A 16,296-nucleotide genomic window follows, 5' to 3' on the forward strand; every position below is an offset into this window, starting at 1 on the left:
CAAATGAAATACTTTGTCACTTTATGTATGACTTCATTGATCAACCCCCCCTCCCCCCCAGTGAAAGAAGAGCCTATAAATATCACACTTCCTTTCATACTAGGAGCTTTACCATTTGAGAAATGTTACACTCCTTTCTCTTACAAAAATGACAGGTGTTAAGACCCTCTCAAACACTCTTAGAAATGTAATTCTGTGGTCAAAATATTTGACTAGTAGAAACATTGGTGAACAGATAGATCATTTGACTCAAAATGTTAGTTCACCAATGTTTCCGGTGGCATGTAACACCTGAAACCACACTGTGGTAACTTTCTGGTATCTAGGCCATTGCAATATGCCAACCCTTGAACATAAAATAAACCACTGTATCTGATGACAAGTTTGCTTTACCAGCTTTGTTTTCATATATAGCAGAAGGTGTATCAGTTAAGGAAAACCTTCATAAATAAATATTGCATTTGGTAAATATGACATCTATATCTATATACATCTATATCTATATCTATATATATATACACACACACACACACACACACATATATACACTGTATATGCTGAGCATCTAGAACCAACCAACAAGGAAGCGTCAAACATAACCCTCAGCATAAAAGGGACTTTTCCCCCCCATGACCACTCCTCTTGTTGATTTTGTTGTAAAGGCAATGAAAACAACTACTTTAGTAGGGCTGTTGACACGCCTAGCATGTCATGAGCACCATAAAAGAGCTGCAATGCAACAGCCACATCCTAACCATCCATTTTAATTGACTTTCCTAAATAAAAAGCTACAACTGGAGTTTCTCAATCTTAAACACATCATAGGGTTTTCAATGACCCAGCCGCCACGTTCAGTACTTTTAACTGAAGTTAGTCAAAATAAACCTCAAGCGATATTAGGTCGGCTGACAAACATTTACTTCATTATGATTCATGGTTTAAAATAACCTTTTGTCCCTCCATACATAATAATTATCTATAACACACAATTTAGTTTTGCCCAGCTATTCAATTTATAGAGAGAGGAGACACAGAGAGAGAGCGAGAGAGAGAGAGAAGGGGAGAAACCTGCCATTGCTGCTTCATTGGTCCTATGAGAACGGATGTCAACACACAGCTTAACAAAGGCATCAAAACAAACAAAAACACAGGTGAATAAAAAACAACTATAAATGCTGCCGAACGGATGTCTGGAGAATACTTCTAAAAGCATTGCCGTGATAATAATCAGCTATCAAATTGTGTGTGCTTTGAACAAAACAAAAAACAAGGGGGGGGGGGGGAACTCTTCCTCAGTACTGAAAATAAAATAACACTAAAAGAAATTCATCTCCCTCATTCTCAGGCCCAGATCCTATATCATAAATGAGTCTCTTGAATTGCTTGTAGCAGTGAAGAGTTGGTGTGAATTTGGTCCTGGTGACTCAGGTTTTCTCACGGTCCTACACATAGTAACATCTGTACTGTTATTCAACTCCGAAAGTTTAGAAATTGAATTATAGATTTTACCGTTCAGTTCTAACGTTACTTCAAGTATCTGTGCTGTTTTCTTTTTAAAGATACTTAGATATTATGTATCGTAACATATTGCTCTTGCATTATCCGAATAGCAGGTGTGATTTCCCAGTAGCACAGAGTTCCCATTACCCACTGGTGAATGAGTGGAGTCGGTATACACAACTGAGTAACTTATCTATCTATAAATGCAGGAACCCTCTCTTCTAAAAAAAAAAAAACCTCTGAAATATACCTACAATTAGCTAAATATTCATCCATCTATTAAAAAGGACCATACGATTGGTATTGCATTTTATCTCATTGACTATGACTCATGGTATGCTCTACTGCCGACCATTTTCCAAAGCATACGGTAGTTATTTTTTCCTTCATTCTCAAGGAATGCCATTGGTTTCCACTCATTTCATTACGGTATGAAAATCCACATGCAGCAATCTGAAATTTGTTTGAGATAGGTAATCCAACACACTAGTATGTAAATATTATGTGGTTATTTGTCAATGTTATGTTATGATTTCATATTAACGCGGTTTAAAGTGTAGTTTGATTTGTAAAATCTAACGGAAAATACTTTAGAGAAAAGATTGATTTACGACTGAAACAGTTAACAGCAAAGAAATATCATTCGGAGAAGCTGATCATTTTATGGTAGATTTACCACTTGAAAGTTGCAAAAATCTGGTAACCTGGCAATTATTCCAAAATATAACAAACTGTAATATGGAAAATGGTCGGGTAATGTAAATTACACCATGAGTCGTAGTCAACAGGCTAAACATACAATACCGCCTGTATGGTCTTTTAAATGGGATGGAAACAAAAGTGTGCCGCATCCTGCCATGCTAGATATGACAGATGTCAAAATCATTGCCATTCCTATTTTTAAAATCAGAACTGACCAAAGGCAGAAGAACGTACTCATGCAAACTCCCCCATGACCCCACTACAGTACCCATCCCACCCGACTGCCGTCTCTCTCTCCCTCTCTTCCAGTCCAACTTCTACCCTACCTTCCACTCATTCCTGTACCCACCTCTCTGACTCAGACCTCTATCATGTTCTCTCCCTCCCACTACCCACGTCTCAAGTCCATCTGCCTCCCCATCCTTACCTCTCCCAACGAGACCCTTAACCCACTGCCACCCAGACCCCTATCCCATTGCTACCCAGGCCCCTATCCCACCACTGCCACCCCGACCACCCATCCCACTGCCCCCCGCACCCCAAGACCCCTATCCCACTGCCTTACCGCACTGAAATCCAAGAGGTCGTTGAGTTCCTTGTCTGTTCCCACTGTTCCCGCAGTCATTCGTTGCTGCTGCTGCTCGTTCATGCCCTTCAGTCTCTAATAAACCCTACGAGAGAGATTTGCAGATACCAATGTTTAATGGCACCAGACCACAGTGAGTACACACATTAAATGTGGTTATAAAAAAAGGGGGGGACAACAACAATCTGTCTGATTCAAACTACCACTGTCTGGTTAGATCACTTAAAAACCATAAACAGGGCAGCCATGTAGGCTGCTCCTTCATGTCCTAAAAATACTGGGAATATGTCAACACTATTCATAGGAGCAGGTGAATTTAATGAACTTTCCCTAAAGCGACAACATCCATAGCCGCTCAGGTCCACCACAAATATCTGTCTTTCAGAACTTAGAACATGGCAATTTATAAATTCTCAACATAAATAACACTGTGCCCAAATTATTATCATTTTGATAACATTCCCTGAGTGAGGAGAATTTCCCTCAGATGCTGCCTTTCCATTCAGGCAGAGAAAAATACAATGACACGTAATGATGAATATGCTGCCTTTAGTCAAATAACTACCAAGTAATCACTTAAAATTTGTCTTTCTTCACGCAACCCTTGCAAATCATGCACGCATACGTCGATCACTCATTGCAACATAAAAGATAATGTAATACATTTACAATTACAGACATAATTGGGACTATTGTTAGCCCAAGGAAATAGGGGTGAAAGGCAGAGTTAATGACTGTATGCAAGCACGTCATTACCAAATTACCATATGTCAACTCAGAAGGAACCTTGTCAAATGACACAGTGAGCATGAATACTGGATTTACCCTGTTTTGCATTCCAACGGAAGCCTGAGGCAGCTCTCTGATGCTGAGCAGTGGCTCTGCATGCCTCACAGAGGAACTGGTGGAGAGCGAGTGGAGGAATAGAGGCACTGGGACACCAACAGGTGGTGTGCTTTTACAGCCTCTTTGGTAATCCAGCACTAGCATAATTTGTTGTCGCAATGGAAAAAAATTAATAAAATTAAGGGCTTCAAGCTAATATAATTAACAAAAACGCAAACAAGGACTTGATATCACTACGGGGGGGGGGGGGGGGGGGGGGACACACACTTCTGTGTATACATAGACGAGACAAAAGTCTCAGGTCTAAGCGTAAAATCCCTTTTCCCAAATGCAGGAAAATTAAGAAGCAATGCTTCAGCATATGCCATCCAGGACAGACTAGGTTTTGTGAATGCAGACTAGCATAAGTAATCTAACCTTGAGACGGGGAAAGGAAGTGGGCAAACACAACACACATGCCTAAGTGTAAATATGATAGGCATGGTCTTTGATTGTCTTTTCTTAACTTTTGGATAAGGTGACCAATAAAAGGGCAAATACAATTGGTCAAACATGGCTAAAAATGTTTTTAGCCATGCTAATAGCCAAGCTATTATTTCCAAATATTTGGAGACATCTGACAGTTAAAAAGGGGCAAAGCAAAAAGAGTATGACTTGTGGTGACAAAATGGCATCTTCTGCAACTGTTGGATCAATATTTGAAGGAGGAAAAAGATTAGGGGTCTTTGTCAACCCACACAAACCAGAGAGGGCTCTTTCACAAAGGAGGCTGTATTTCCTAGGGTGAAACAAACCATTGGTTCGCGTGTTGAAACGGATGCTTAATTTGGAACAAGAACTTTACTACATTTAACCACTGGTCATGAGAGCAAACACATCCGAATGATGTGTAGGCCTACGTAAGTGAGCGTGTGACGATGCTCTCCAAATGTAGACTATCCAAGCCCCCCTTTATATGCCCTTAATAAACCTGAAATTATTAGTGTAATAATGTGTTAACATTGTAATATTCTTTTTTTTTTTAATTGAAAAAAATACCAATGTGCACAGAAGGCATGGGTACATTTTAGTTAAGAGAAACGGTAAAACATGATAAATATGTTGACTGTAAATGTGTGATTACCACATTGTTATCACCATATTAGCGACTAGGAGTATTTGTGCTCAATGGGAAAGACAGTCAACAGTTGCTACAAATTATACTACTAAAAGACACAAATGTAACGTATTTGCGTCTAAAACATAAGCAAATGGGCCTCTACGACTTCCCTTCATACGGAATTAAACAATGGACGTAAACATAATGCTGATACACGGTGTAAACATGACTACATGGTCAACTCTGGACTAGGCCACATCCAGGACCATGAGCATTAGCCTACTGACAACTAACCCCAGTCACTATTGTGTTTTGAACTAGTCCCTAAAAATTGTCCTCGTGTTATCAAAAAAGAGGACCAACAATGTCGTCTATCTGCTAAATAACATGGACAAATCAGACAATTGTGCTTGTAAAATACACGTGCTGTTCCCTGAGATCCAAGTGTATATAAAAAAGGAACTATGTTTCCAACTTCAGCGACCAACAAATGATTTTTTTAAGGGTTCAAGTTGTGCATTATGAGGGAGTTCAGACGGTGGGGGTTGGGGGTGGTGGGGGGGGAATAAGGAATTTCCTGCCAAATGTGCAATAAAATTAAAGTCTCGCCTGTGAGCAGGCAAGTCCCATAAAGGAATTCTTTTAAAGATTAGCCAATTGGGGGGTTTTAATATAGAGAATAAAGTTTGGTTGAGGTGTAGCGAAAAAATTAATGCACAACTGAAAGTTGGAAAATGGTCAACATTAGGCTACTAATGATTCCATATTCCTATTGTTCTGGTCGTTGGGCGAGTGGAAAAAGGACACAAAGGAGGAGTAACAAAAAAATCAAAGTGCGGCTTGTTGTAGAGAAGTAACGTTTAGCGGGGTGTTTTTGTGTAGAACAAAGGAGTAATTTCCTCTTCTTCGTGGTCTCGGTGAAGGAGACCATCATCACACACTGGGCTCGACCACCTCAAACCAGACAAAAACTTGCATCCCCCGCTTTAACCACACATTCCCGAAAACTTTTCTAAAAAATTGGAAGGCACTCACAATATATACACCTACATGTAAACATTTCACACTCATGCAAATGTACCGAAAATAATAAGCGAGTAATTATTACCTTTTCCTCTTCAAACGTCTGGTATCCAACAGTTAAAAAAAAAGAAAGGCTTCGACTCGGCAAGAGGGAAAAAACATAAAACTTCGGGGAGAATTTCGACCCTCAGTGTATGAAACGCATCGGATCGCCGTGGATGTCTTCCTTTTCCTTACTAAAAGCTGTATTTTCGCACAGTTAACCCACGTGTTCGACACAATGTAGCGAAGTCGAACGTGCAAACAAATCTATTATAGTTACTGATCTCGCGTCTTTTTTGTTGTTACAATTGAGATGATTTCATTCTTCTGGTAGACATCTTCACCACCTCCGTCCACATTGTCAGACGCAACACAACGTATCCCTCCGCCACAAAAAAAAGTGAGGGCCTCAAAGCCAGGCTGGTGTCCGATTTCAAACGCCTTTGAGGGCTGTTTTCGGAAAAAGGTACAGAAAATGTACCCCAGATAAAACCGGAATCCGAAATCTTGTGTAACGTTCCAACGTTAAAAGCTCTTGTCTTTCTCCGCTGCGAAACGCCTCGCTTCAAAAATACGGGGCACTAGTATAGCACTATGTTGTCCGGCGGAGAGTTACCGTAAGAAAGTTAGCTGCGATTACACACAGCAGCTTGGCTGAGATGGAACGATAAATCCGAGGGAGTCTGGCCAATGAGAAGGGAGATATAGTTGACTGGCAGACGTGCGGACCAATGGGCGTCCGTGAATGGACCCTCCCTAATGTTGCCAGATCGCGCGAAACAAACAAGCAACGAGGTCTGTGAAAACAAGGCCAAAAGAAGCGACTGTAGGCCACATGAGCACTCTAGCCCTATATACATTGGCTACAATATAAGCTCACAACTGAGCTTATAGATCTGGTATTTTTAAAGAAAAAATCTTGAGAAAAGGTGAAAATTTAGGAATATTTTCAAAACCACAAAATCTTGTATGGGGGTCCCTGGCACAAAATATTTTCAGAAGATTGGGTCTACTACAATTAAATATATATAAATTTGGGGGTCATTGACATGAAAATGTTCGAGAACCACTGGTTTAAACAACAATAGGAAACAAGCCAAAATAAGCAACTATACTTTAGAAACAACCCTAAGAAAACGCACCCCGCAACTAACCAATATTTACAAGCAACTTTACAGAAAAACTAGCCCAAAGTCGCTTGTAATAAGCGGACATGGCAACATTGACCCTCCCTCTTCTTGACGCTCACTTTCCCTGTGTGCTCAGGGAGGCTGGCTGAGGGGGGCTATGCGCTGACATCATTTTATTGCTTTGGTTGGTGTGACCGCTTTTGCTGTTATTATGAACGTGGCCAACAACACAACGCTACACCGGATTGTTTTGTCATTTGCAACTACTACATTAAAATTTGTCTCGAAACTATTACAATGGCATAACAGTGCTGTTATAAGTCCTTACGTTGGGGGTTAGAATAGATCATAAAAAGACATGAGCTTGCTGCATGTGACAAAAGGGCCCCTGTTACACTAGTTAACTAGTGGAATAGATTGACTTCATTCAAAGTCCAGTATTGTATTTGTGTTATATAGCCTACAAGAAAATCAAATGGCAAAAACGGAACATGCTACTGTATAATCCATTGTAATTTACCAAATGCCAACCCAGTCTAGAGTAAACACATTTTGCTTCCCTCTTTTGTCAAGATAAAGTTTCAAACCCAAGAATATGACATTTATAAAAGAAAAACTAAATCTAGGAGTACAATTTCATGTTAACCACTCCTGATGCTAAAAAGGATGGAACATTTCCGCTTACATTACCTTTTTTCGTCTTGTTTGCCCAGAAACATAAAACCAAGGTATCCCCAGTAACTGTTCCTGCTCCAGTGCAGAGTGAGTGGATAGGAGGGAATGGAAGGAGTATAGGATCACAGAGTAGGGGATCATAACAGAGAGCATGAATGTAGGGGGAGGGGAGAGAGGAGGAGGTGACACAGAGTGAAGGGAGAGAGAAATATAGTGAAAGAAAGAACAGTTAAAATTGCGGGGGAAGGGGGTGGGGGGGTCATAGTTGATGGTCATCAGGAACTTGGCAATAGTATTAGGCTGTTCCCATGAGCTTATACCAGTGGTTCTCAAACTTTAAGATTTCAAGGACCCCTTAACTCAGTATACAGTAGGTATACAAATGGAACCAAATGGGTTCATTTGTATACTGTCAGAGTTAACAAACTTGTAATTTAGAACCCCCTAAAAGTAACCCTGAGAGTCCCTGGATTCCACTTTGAGAACCACTGGCTTATACAGGGACCAAAAAACATTGATAAACCTAGATTATGACCATTATATGATCCACTCTGCAATAGTATACTTTTAAATCAGCAAAACATTTCCAGTGAAAAGTACTTTCAAGTATTCAACCTTAAACATGTGAAATGGTTCACATATAAATGACACAATACCTGAAAATTGTATGTGGGTGTTAGAGACAGCTGCTGTTGTGAAGCTGAGGGCAAACTTAGTTGAATGAATTACCATTTTCTGTTTACAATATGATAAGAGCATTTAAAACGTATTTTGTTTAGGAAAAACATCATTTGCTGATATCTGGTCGAACATCATCTGAAACAGGCCTACGTTGTAGCATCAACCGGTGGATATCATCAGAAAATGTTTGAATCACTGTAGCTGCATGGATAATAAGTGCCTATGGCTTACGTAAAACTGAGCCACTGAAAATGCAAATGTATGCTAACAGTATTATAATTCCTGGTCTAATGCCTCAATCTGTCTGTTTGCAGAAGTTACTAGGGCTGTCAATAGGACATATAGGTAAATAATCCAATGAGGGTCCCCTGGGTGAGGAAAAAGCCTGAACACTGAAAATTAATTAGTCTCGTGGACCATCTTTGGAATGTAATGGGGTTACTGCTTGGAACAAGCGCACATATGGACCATAAATACCTTTACAAACACACCACACAGTATATATGCATGCATGCATGCACGCACACGCACACACACACACACACACACACACACACACACACACACACACACACACACACACACACACACACACACACACACACACACACACACACACACACATGCGCACAAAACACACAGGCCTACAGCCTATACTGAAAAAAAAAAAAAAAAAAGATAGCAGCAGAATCACATAATAATGTGAGCTATGAGAGAAAGGGCATCTTGAGTTATTCACTGATTTCGAATCCTTTCATTTGGGAAATGTATTAATCAAGAGATTATATTTGAACAGATGGAAACATCTGTTTGGGAAATGAATTTCTAGGAGAGACAGAAAAATCGCTCCTACTTTTTCCAGTAGACGTCGGGGCCCTGAGTAAGAATACTGCTGTTGTCAGTATTAGCAATGAGGCTTGTAAGCCCTCCAAGTAGTTTGTAGTAACAGCTGGGTCTGACATGGAGAGCATGTACAAGGGCAGTGAGGCTGAAGAGAGGGAGGGGGTAGCAGAAGAATGAGAAGAAAAAGAAATAACAGAGAATCTCCAATTAAAGGAACACAGAATGCAATGAATGAGGCGAGGTTAAATGGCAGCGAGTTTGGCGTCAAAATGGATTTGCCAGTTGCAATCAATTGTCTCTGGACGCATCTTGGCTTAATAGGCATGTGCCCATAACATGGTGGATTTAAAATAAAAGTTGGCTATTAACATTGCAAATAAAGCATTTTGCTGTTTTAAAAAATAATTTAAAAAAAAATAAGACAGACAGGAGTGAGCATTTAGGGAAACCTCAAATTAATGTGTGAAATTAATATGTCATATGCACTGGACGATGGGTAAATTGCCATGTGTCTCCCACATCATGATACATGATACATCATGAGGCCACATCATGACCACAACAAAAAAAAACTTAACCTCAAAATATAAATTAGGCTTTAATCTCAAAATTCATCCACAGTACAATGGACAGTATGTGTGCAATGGGTTGGATTCTGCATATGCCCTCGTAGCTTCCTTCAAGCCATTCCCGCTTCAAATCTGTAATTAACGACAGATGCACATGGAAAATTAGCATATGTTTGGCACATTGGTGCTAATCGGTCATATATTTGTGCATATTAATGAAATATTTATCGGTGGAGATCTTTAGAATCACATACAGTCACATAATAACAGCATGTACTAATGTGTGCTAATTATTTAATCCAGCGTTAATCTTTTTCAATCAGTACTGCTGGCCTAAATGAGAAGAAAGAAGAGGAATGCTTTGTTGTAGGGGGACAATGCTGATGTAAAACATATGTCATATAATGTGTGTTTCCCTGAATTCTGCACCACTAACAATGTAAGTGTTAACATTGTAGATATTGAACTTACAGTCCTACCACTTAACAAAGTGTGATGGGTTAGCTATCCTATCTGTCTACCTGACTCCTACCTACGCCTCTTTGTACTAAACACTGAGCTGTCTATTCCATCCTGCTCAGTGTATAGGAAGCCAGTCATGCAAGCCAAACCACATCACATCCCCAGGTTAAATCACGCGCACACACATACACACGCACGGCACGCACATGCATGCACACACACACACACAGGCCTATGTACCCCGACAACCACCTGCCTCCTACACGCACACGCACACACACACACACACACACACACACACACACACACAGAGGCCTATATACCCCCCCACCCCCAACACGCCCCCCACCCCCTACACACAGCTCTGTGGCAAGGCAAGGTTCTCACCTCTTTCCATATTGAGCCTGCTCTCTCAGCCAATTGCCAGTAATGGTAAAAGCTTAGGTTTGGGTTTGGTGGGGGAAGGGCAGAGGTACATAGGTTTCTGATCAGAGAAGAAAACTAGGCCAAGAAGACCGACAATCCCCCCTCTCAAACCCCCAGCCCCTCCCAAACACTGCAACTTGTTACTGGGTTATTATGACAGCCACTTGCAAGAATGTCATTAATGGAGAAAACAACAAACTGACTTTCACTCACATCGAATGTACGTTTAAAAGCGTAAAAGCTTCACGTAGTTGTGGTATGATTCATTCCATGCCCGTTTGGAAGCCGAGAGTTAGAGGCTGGGGGTAGTGGCGGATAGATTGATAGTGTTGGCTGAGCGCCCATGCTCTGAGTCGCTCTGTGCTGAAGGGGAGGAGACAGGGGGGATCTATCTGTTGTGCTCTTCGTGCTCATGATAAACTGACTCCCGTCAAGCTTCTTCCCCCTATTACAGCTCGCCTGGCAGAAAACACCCAAACTCGGACTGTCTCCAACTTATTAGACAACAGCAAAATGTGGTGGAGAGTGGAGTGAGTGATCTAAACACGGCTGTAATCCACAAGGTTAGGCTAACCTATTTGTAACAAAAACATGGGCTTAGAAAACATGCACCGCAGAGTGCAATTGTTTTGGGATGGCTCAAAGACAACACACCTTCTTGAACTCGCACATGTCTGGAAAACAGTTGATATCTTCAGGGACACAGAGATGAGATCCCAGCATTCACATACACACAAATGCAACATCTTCAGCAACAAAACTAAACACAATCTAAACTAAACAATAACCTTTTTATAAACTCATTATTTCTTATCCCAGAAGAAATAATGAGTTTGCGGACTTGACCATGAGATGAATCCAACCAAAACATTTCAGGGCTAGACTGAACACTGTATACCACACACAAACACCATGATCACCAATCTATTTATGAAGGGAAAGAAAACTGCATCAAGAATCCTTTAGCCCTCCCTGTAGACTCATTTCACACCGGTTTTCCTGGACACTGCCTGGCCCTGTTCTCTCTTGTGGTTTTATGGGGCCCCTCCCTGCCATCTTGGAATCCCATTATTGTGCACTGCAGTTCCATGGGTTGCCCCTGTTCTGCCACCCATGCTTCAGGTACTCTGAACAGGACATCAGCTTCCTGTTTACAAAACCAGCCACCTCAGAACCGACCATACACCACCAGACCGCATGCCCGAGGAAGAGAGCAAATACCGGGAAAAGAAGACAGGAGAAATAGGTCTATGAAGGTAGCTGGGGAAAAAAAGAGGGTGGGGGTGGGGGGTATGGAAACATGACTTAGGAGGCAGAATTTCTTGTTGAGAGATGAAGTAAAACAACAGAGGAAGCGGGTGGTGGAGAGGGAAGGGCTATTCCTGGCAAAGTCGAAAAATCGTTCCTATTTTAGACGTCTATCTCTTGACATTCAGTGTGAAAATAATACAGTTGTCTCATATCGAGTGGGAGGTGTGCAGAAAGTCATATGATAACAATCAGATCAGGAACTGAATTGACTCTAAATCAATTGAAGTAGGCATGTCAGGGCTGCCCAGGACAGGGGGGGTGGGGGGGGGGGTTTGGAGAGTGAAAGGGAGATAGATGTGAGCGTGTGTGGGGGAGGGAGACAGAGATTGTTGGTGTCGTGGGAGCACTGGAACAACAATAACAGCAGTGTGTGTGTGTGTGTGTGTGTGTGTGTGTGTGTGTGTGTGTGTGTGTGTGTGTGTGTGTGTGTGTGTGTGTGTGTGTGTGTGTGTGTGTGTGTGTGTGTGTGTGTGTGTGTGAGAGAGAGAGAGAGAGAGTGAGTGAATGAGTTGTGTTGTGTGAGTGGAAGTGGGGATGTGTTATTGCTAGCAGAAGTGATGAAATGACATCTCCTTTTACTCCACAGTACAGCTGCTACTGCAGCAAAGCAAGGACTGTTATAATATCTGATGTTATATCTCCTTTTTACTTTGGCAGGCACAGGTTAGAAGAGTCTGTCATCTAATTAGCTGTGTGTGCAATTCACTGATTATAAAGTAATCTCTGCCAATTGATAAAACACATTTTTTAGATCTTGAGCCATTTCTTAAGAAGCTTATAGTGAATGGAAATGCAACAAACCTATCCTCATTTTTGTCATTGTAATTTTGAAGATTGCACACCGTTGTGTCACTGCGTATTGTTTAAAAATGAGACGGCTAATAATCTACATCAAACCCACATCTCTGGCACGCAAACTTATGGCTATGACAAAAATTTAGGGTGAGGTTCTCTTTTTTCGTTGTTTTCCCTTATTTCTTTCATCTCTTTTTTTCTCCTCCCCTCCCCCCTTTCTTTGCAGATTAGAATTCATTAGCAATCAAAGAGCCTCCAGAGAGCTCCAGCTCTTAATTACCTACTCATTTGCATTTTTGCATATTAATGACTGCAGGGTTTTGGTAGTGTTTTTGCCGCAGTGGTTTAAAGGTACCTCAGTCCTCTGTTCTCCAGGGAGGCTGAGGGATGGCCAGAGGCTAGGCTCCAAGCCTCTCCCGTCCCCTCTCTCTCCTTCCTGGTGGGAGTTGGACAGGGGACAGGGAGAGGCAGTGTTGGGTGGGAAACATACAGGGAGGGATTGGGGTGGGGGGGTGGGGTGGGGCTACAGGGGTGCATGGGTTAGAGGTCAATGTCCCTTATCACCATAAGAAAGAACACATGTCTTCAACACTGCTTAATTATTGTCATATTGAGTAGTTTAGACACCTGATCTGAACGAAATACACCCCAAGAGAGAGCTGGAAATGTATGCCGCAGAGAGTTGCTCACGTGTGTTTATTGAGGACGGTAGCTAGTTTGGATGAAACTCATGTCTCGCAGCTTGTGGAGGCAGGGGCATTTTTATATCCCCAGAGAAAGGTGTGTACCGGGGAAAATGAGGCTAGTGTGTATGTGTGTGTGTGTTTGTGTGTCTCCCCCTTTTGCCTTACATTATAACCCATCTCCAAGCGTTCGTAGCTTGTTTAAAATGGCCCCTAACGACTATGATATGCATGTGCATTTACATACAATATAAACCCCATGCTTTCACATGTAAGCCGCATAGCATTGTCAAACACGAGTAAACAGGTGCACAACCACAGACACGCGCACGCGCACACACACACACACACACACACACACACACACACACACACACACACACACACACACACACACACACACACACACACACACACACACACACACACACACACACACACACACACACACACACACACACACACACACACACACACACACACACACAGGGAATAATGCCACCAGAGACATCAGACAACAGCTCCCAGGCATCTCCCTGCCCCTGAAGTGCCGCCGTTCCTCTTATCCAATATGTTTTGACTGCAACAATGGGGCATGTACATGGAAAATAACATCATATCCCACTGTGTTTTAGGTACCTTACAAACATAGGAATTAATGACTTGGAGCCTCAAGACATCTGGCCAACAGGTTCGACATGAATGGATTTGAATAAATGCACCGTGCCCTAATATACGGAGTGGAATTGTTTTTCCAAGAATGGCAAAATGCTGATTCACTTCCCAACACAAACTATGGAAATGTCAGAATGTCCTATAGTTAAGATGCTTGAAAGGGCATACAAACATATTATTAAATGTCATGATAGTAGTGAATATGCACACACAGCATGCGCCACACACCCATGCATGCACTCATACACTTCTCCACCTCATCTTATGGTGTGCATCTACAAAATACTAAAACACGCTGCTCATGCAATGAGCTTAACTGCTATTACTGGAGCATTATAAAATGTGTGTGTGTGTGTGTGTGTGTGTGTGTGTGTGTGTGTGTGTGTGTGTGTGTGTGTGTGTGTGTGTGTGTGTGTGTGTGTGTAGGCAGGGCCTGGGGACTGGAGCAATATGTGGGCTGTTGGGGTGAGGTTAATGAGCTGTTCCATGACCTCTGTCACCCTGCAGGACGGCCTGAGGGAGACAGACTTTCTGAGACAAACAGGAAGACAGGGTGACAACAGGCCTGTGGTTGCAGTCAAGACTTCTGGGAGGAATCTAGGGAAAAGGGATACATGGGTCTGACACCAACAGACATATATTTCCTTCTATCAAGGGCATTATGCACAAAATACAACAAAGATGACGCTCAATTTGTTTAACACTCTTTCACATAAAAAGAGCAACATTATTGACAGGAGCACAGTAGCTACTAGGCTACTGAAGTACTTCCAGCTCAAAGCACATTGTATTTGCGAACAAAATGTGCTGGATGTGACGCTGGTTTATCTATGTGGGAGATATGAGTTGAATTTTAAGCATGACTGCATTTGTGTCCATTTTTATGTATCTGACAAGATGTAAAACAGCAAGTTAGTCTGTGCTGTGGTGCGTGTGTGAAAGAGAGAGGGAGGGAGCATGTGTGTGCAAGAGAGGGGGGCGGGGGAGGGGGGGGAGAGAGAGAGAGAGAGAGAGAGAGAGAGAGAGAGAGAGAGAGAGAGAGAGAGAGAGAGAGAGAGAGAGCAGTGATGTGTAGCAGCACCACAGGGATTATTTCATGCTGGAATAGTTCAAAGCAGGGATAATACTGCCACCTTCTGGGAGATTTGAAGAACCAATTTATAAATTCACAAAACCTTAACAAAGGAAAAAACAGGTTAGGTTAGAAGTGCTCTAATGCAGTGGTTCTCAAAGTGGGGCCCGCGGACCCCAGGGGTCCTTGAGGGGGTTTCAGAGTGTCCCCAGCGAAATGTGTTAATTTAGTTTAAACACTTTAACACCCTATTTCATACAAATACAAATTGGGGATGCAGCATGCTGTGAGCTTGTAGAAAAACATTCGAAACAACCTTGCAATTTGGGGATCCTTGATACAAAAATGATTGAGAAGCACTGGTTTAATGCAGTGATTCTCAAACTTTTTCATGTCAAGGACCCCCAAATTGACACTTATTAACCCGCGGACCCCCATTTGAAAAGATATGCGAGGGAGGGACCCCGATAAGAGACGATTTTTACGGCTCTAGCAGTGATTCTCAACCATTTTAATTTCAAGGACCCCCAGTTTGACATGCATTAGGCTACGGACCCCCATTTAATGGCATTTCTATCTCTGGGACCCCAATTTATATTGTAAAATCAATGTTAATTTAACTCCGAGAGTGTACAAATGGAACCAAATGGACCCGTTAGGGTCCATTTGGTTCCATTTGTACATTCTGAGTTACAGATCCATAAGGGTCCATTTGGTTTCCTAACTATCCATCATTTAGCTGGGGACCCCCTGGAACTCCCTCAAGGACCCCTGGGGGTCCCCAGACCCCACTTTGAGAACCAATGGTTTAACGTGTCTGCAAACATATGCCAAGTTTGCAAAGGTGTCATTGAGGAAGGAAAAGAGGTGTGATTTAACCACTTAAAACCCCAGCATCAGTATTTTGGAGAAAGCTTTTGCTGAAAATAGCAGATCGACAAGCTCACAAGCTTAGCTTACAGCCCTGAGGGACTCCACTCAACCATATGGGGTGTAAGGAGGTTAAATCTTAATGATCTTCTCGGACAAGGTCAACATAGTGTGTACATCCTATACATTCTTACAAAATTGTGACTTTTGACAACAATGGCAATAATGAAACTAAGTATCACTTAACGACTCACACTAGTGCAGGGGTCTTCAACGTTTTCAGCCCAAGGATCCCCTAACTGCAAG

General features: G+C 42.0%; 1 protein-coding gene across 6 annotated transcripts in view; it reads right to left on the reverse strand.

Annotated features, from left to right (window-relative positions):
* Positions 1-6,395, reverse strand: part of tcf3b (transcription factor 3b) — a 29,805-nt gene extending 23,410 nt beyond the window's left edge. For 4 of the 6 annotated variants that reach the window (XM_080430143.1, XM_080430142.1, XM_080430141.1 and 1 more), the window contains exons 1-2: positions 5,842-6,395; positions 2,768-2,873 (exon numbers count right to left, since the gene is read on the reverse strand). In XM_080430143.1, the coding sequence (XP_080286269.1) occupies positions 2,768-2,851 (84 nt within the window). In that variant the 5' untranslated portion in view covers positions 2,852-2,873; positions 5,842-6,395. Of the gene's footprint in view, positions 1-2,767; positions 2,875-5,841 lie in introns of all 6 variants that reach the window. The other 2 variants (XM_080430139.1, XM_080430144.1) reach the window with 2 other exon arrangements.
* Positions 6,396-16,296: the final 9,901 nt, after the last annotated feature.

Source organism: Gymnoscopelus braueri (genome assembly GCF_963280865.1).
Source record: "Gymnoscopelus braueri genome assembly, chromosome: 6".
Taxonomy (NCBI): domain Eukaryota; kingdom Metazoa; phylum Chordata; class Actinopteri; order Myctophiformes; family Myctophidae; genus Gymnoscopelus; species Gymnoscopelus braueri.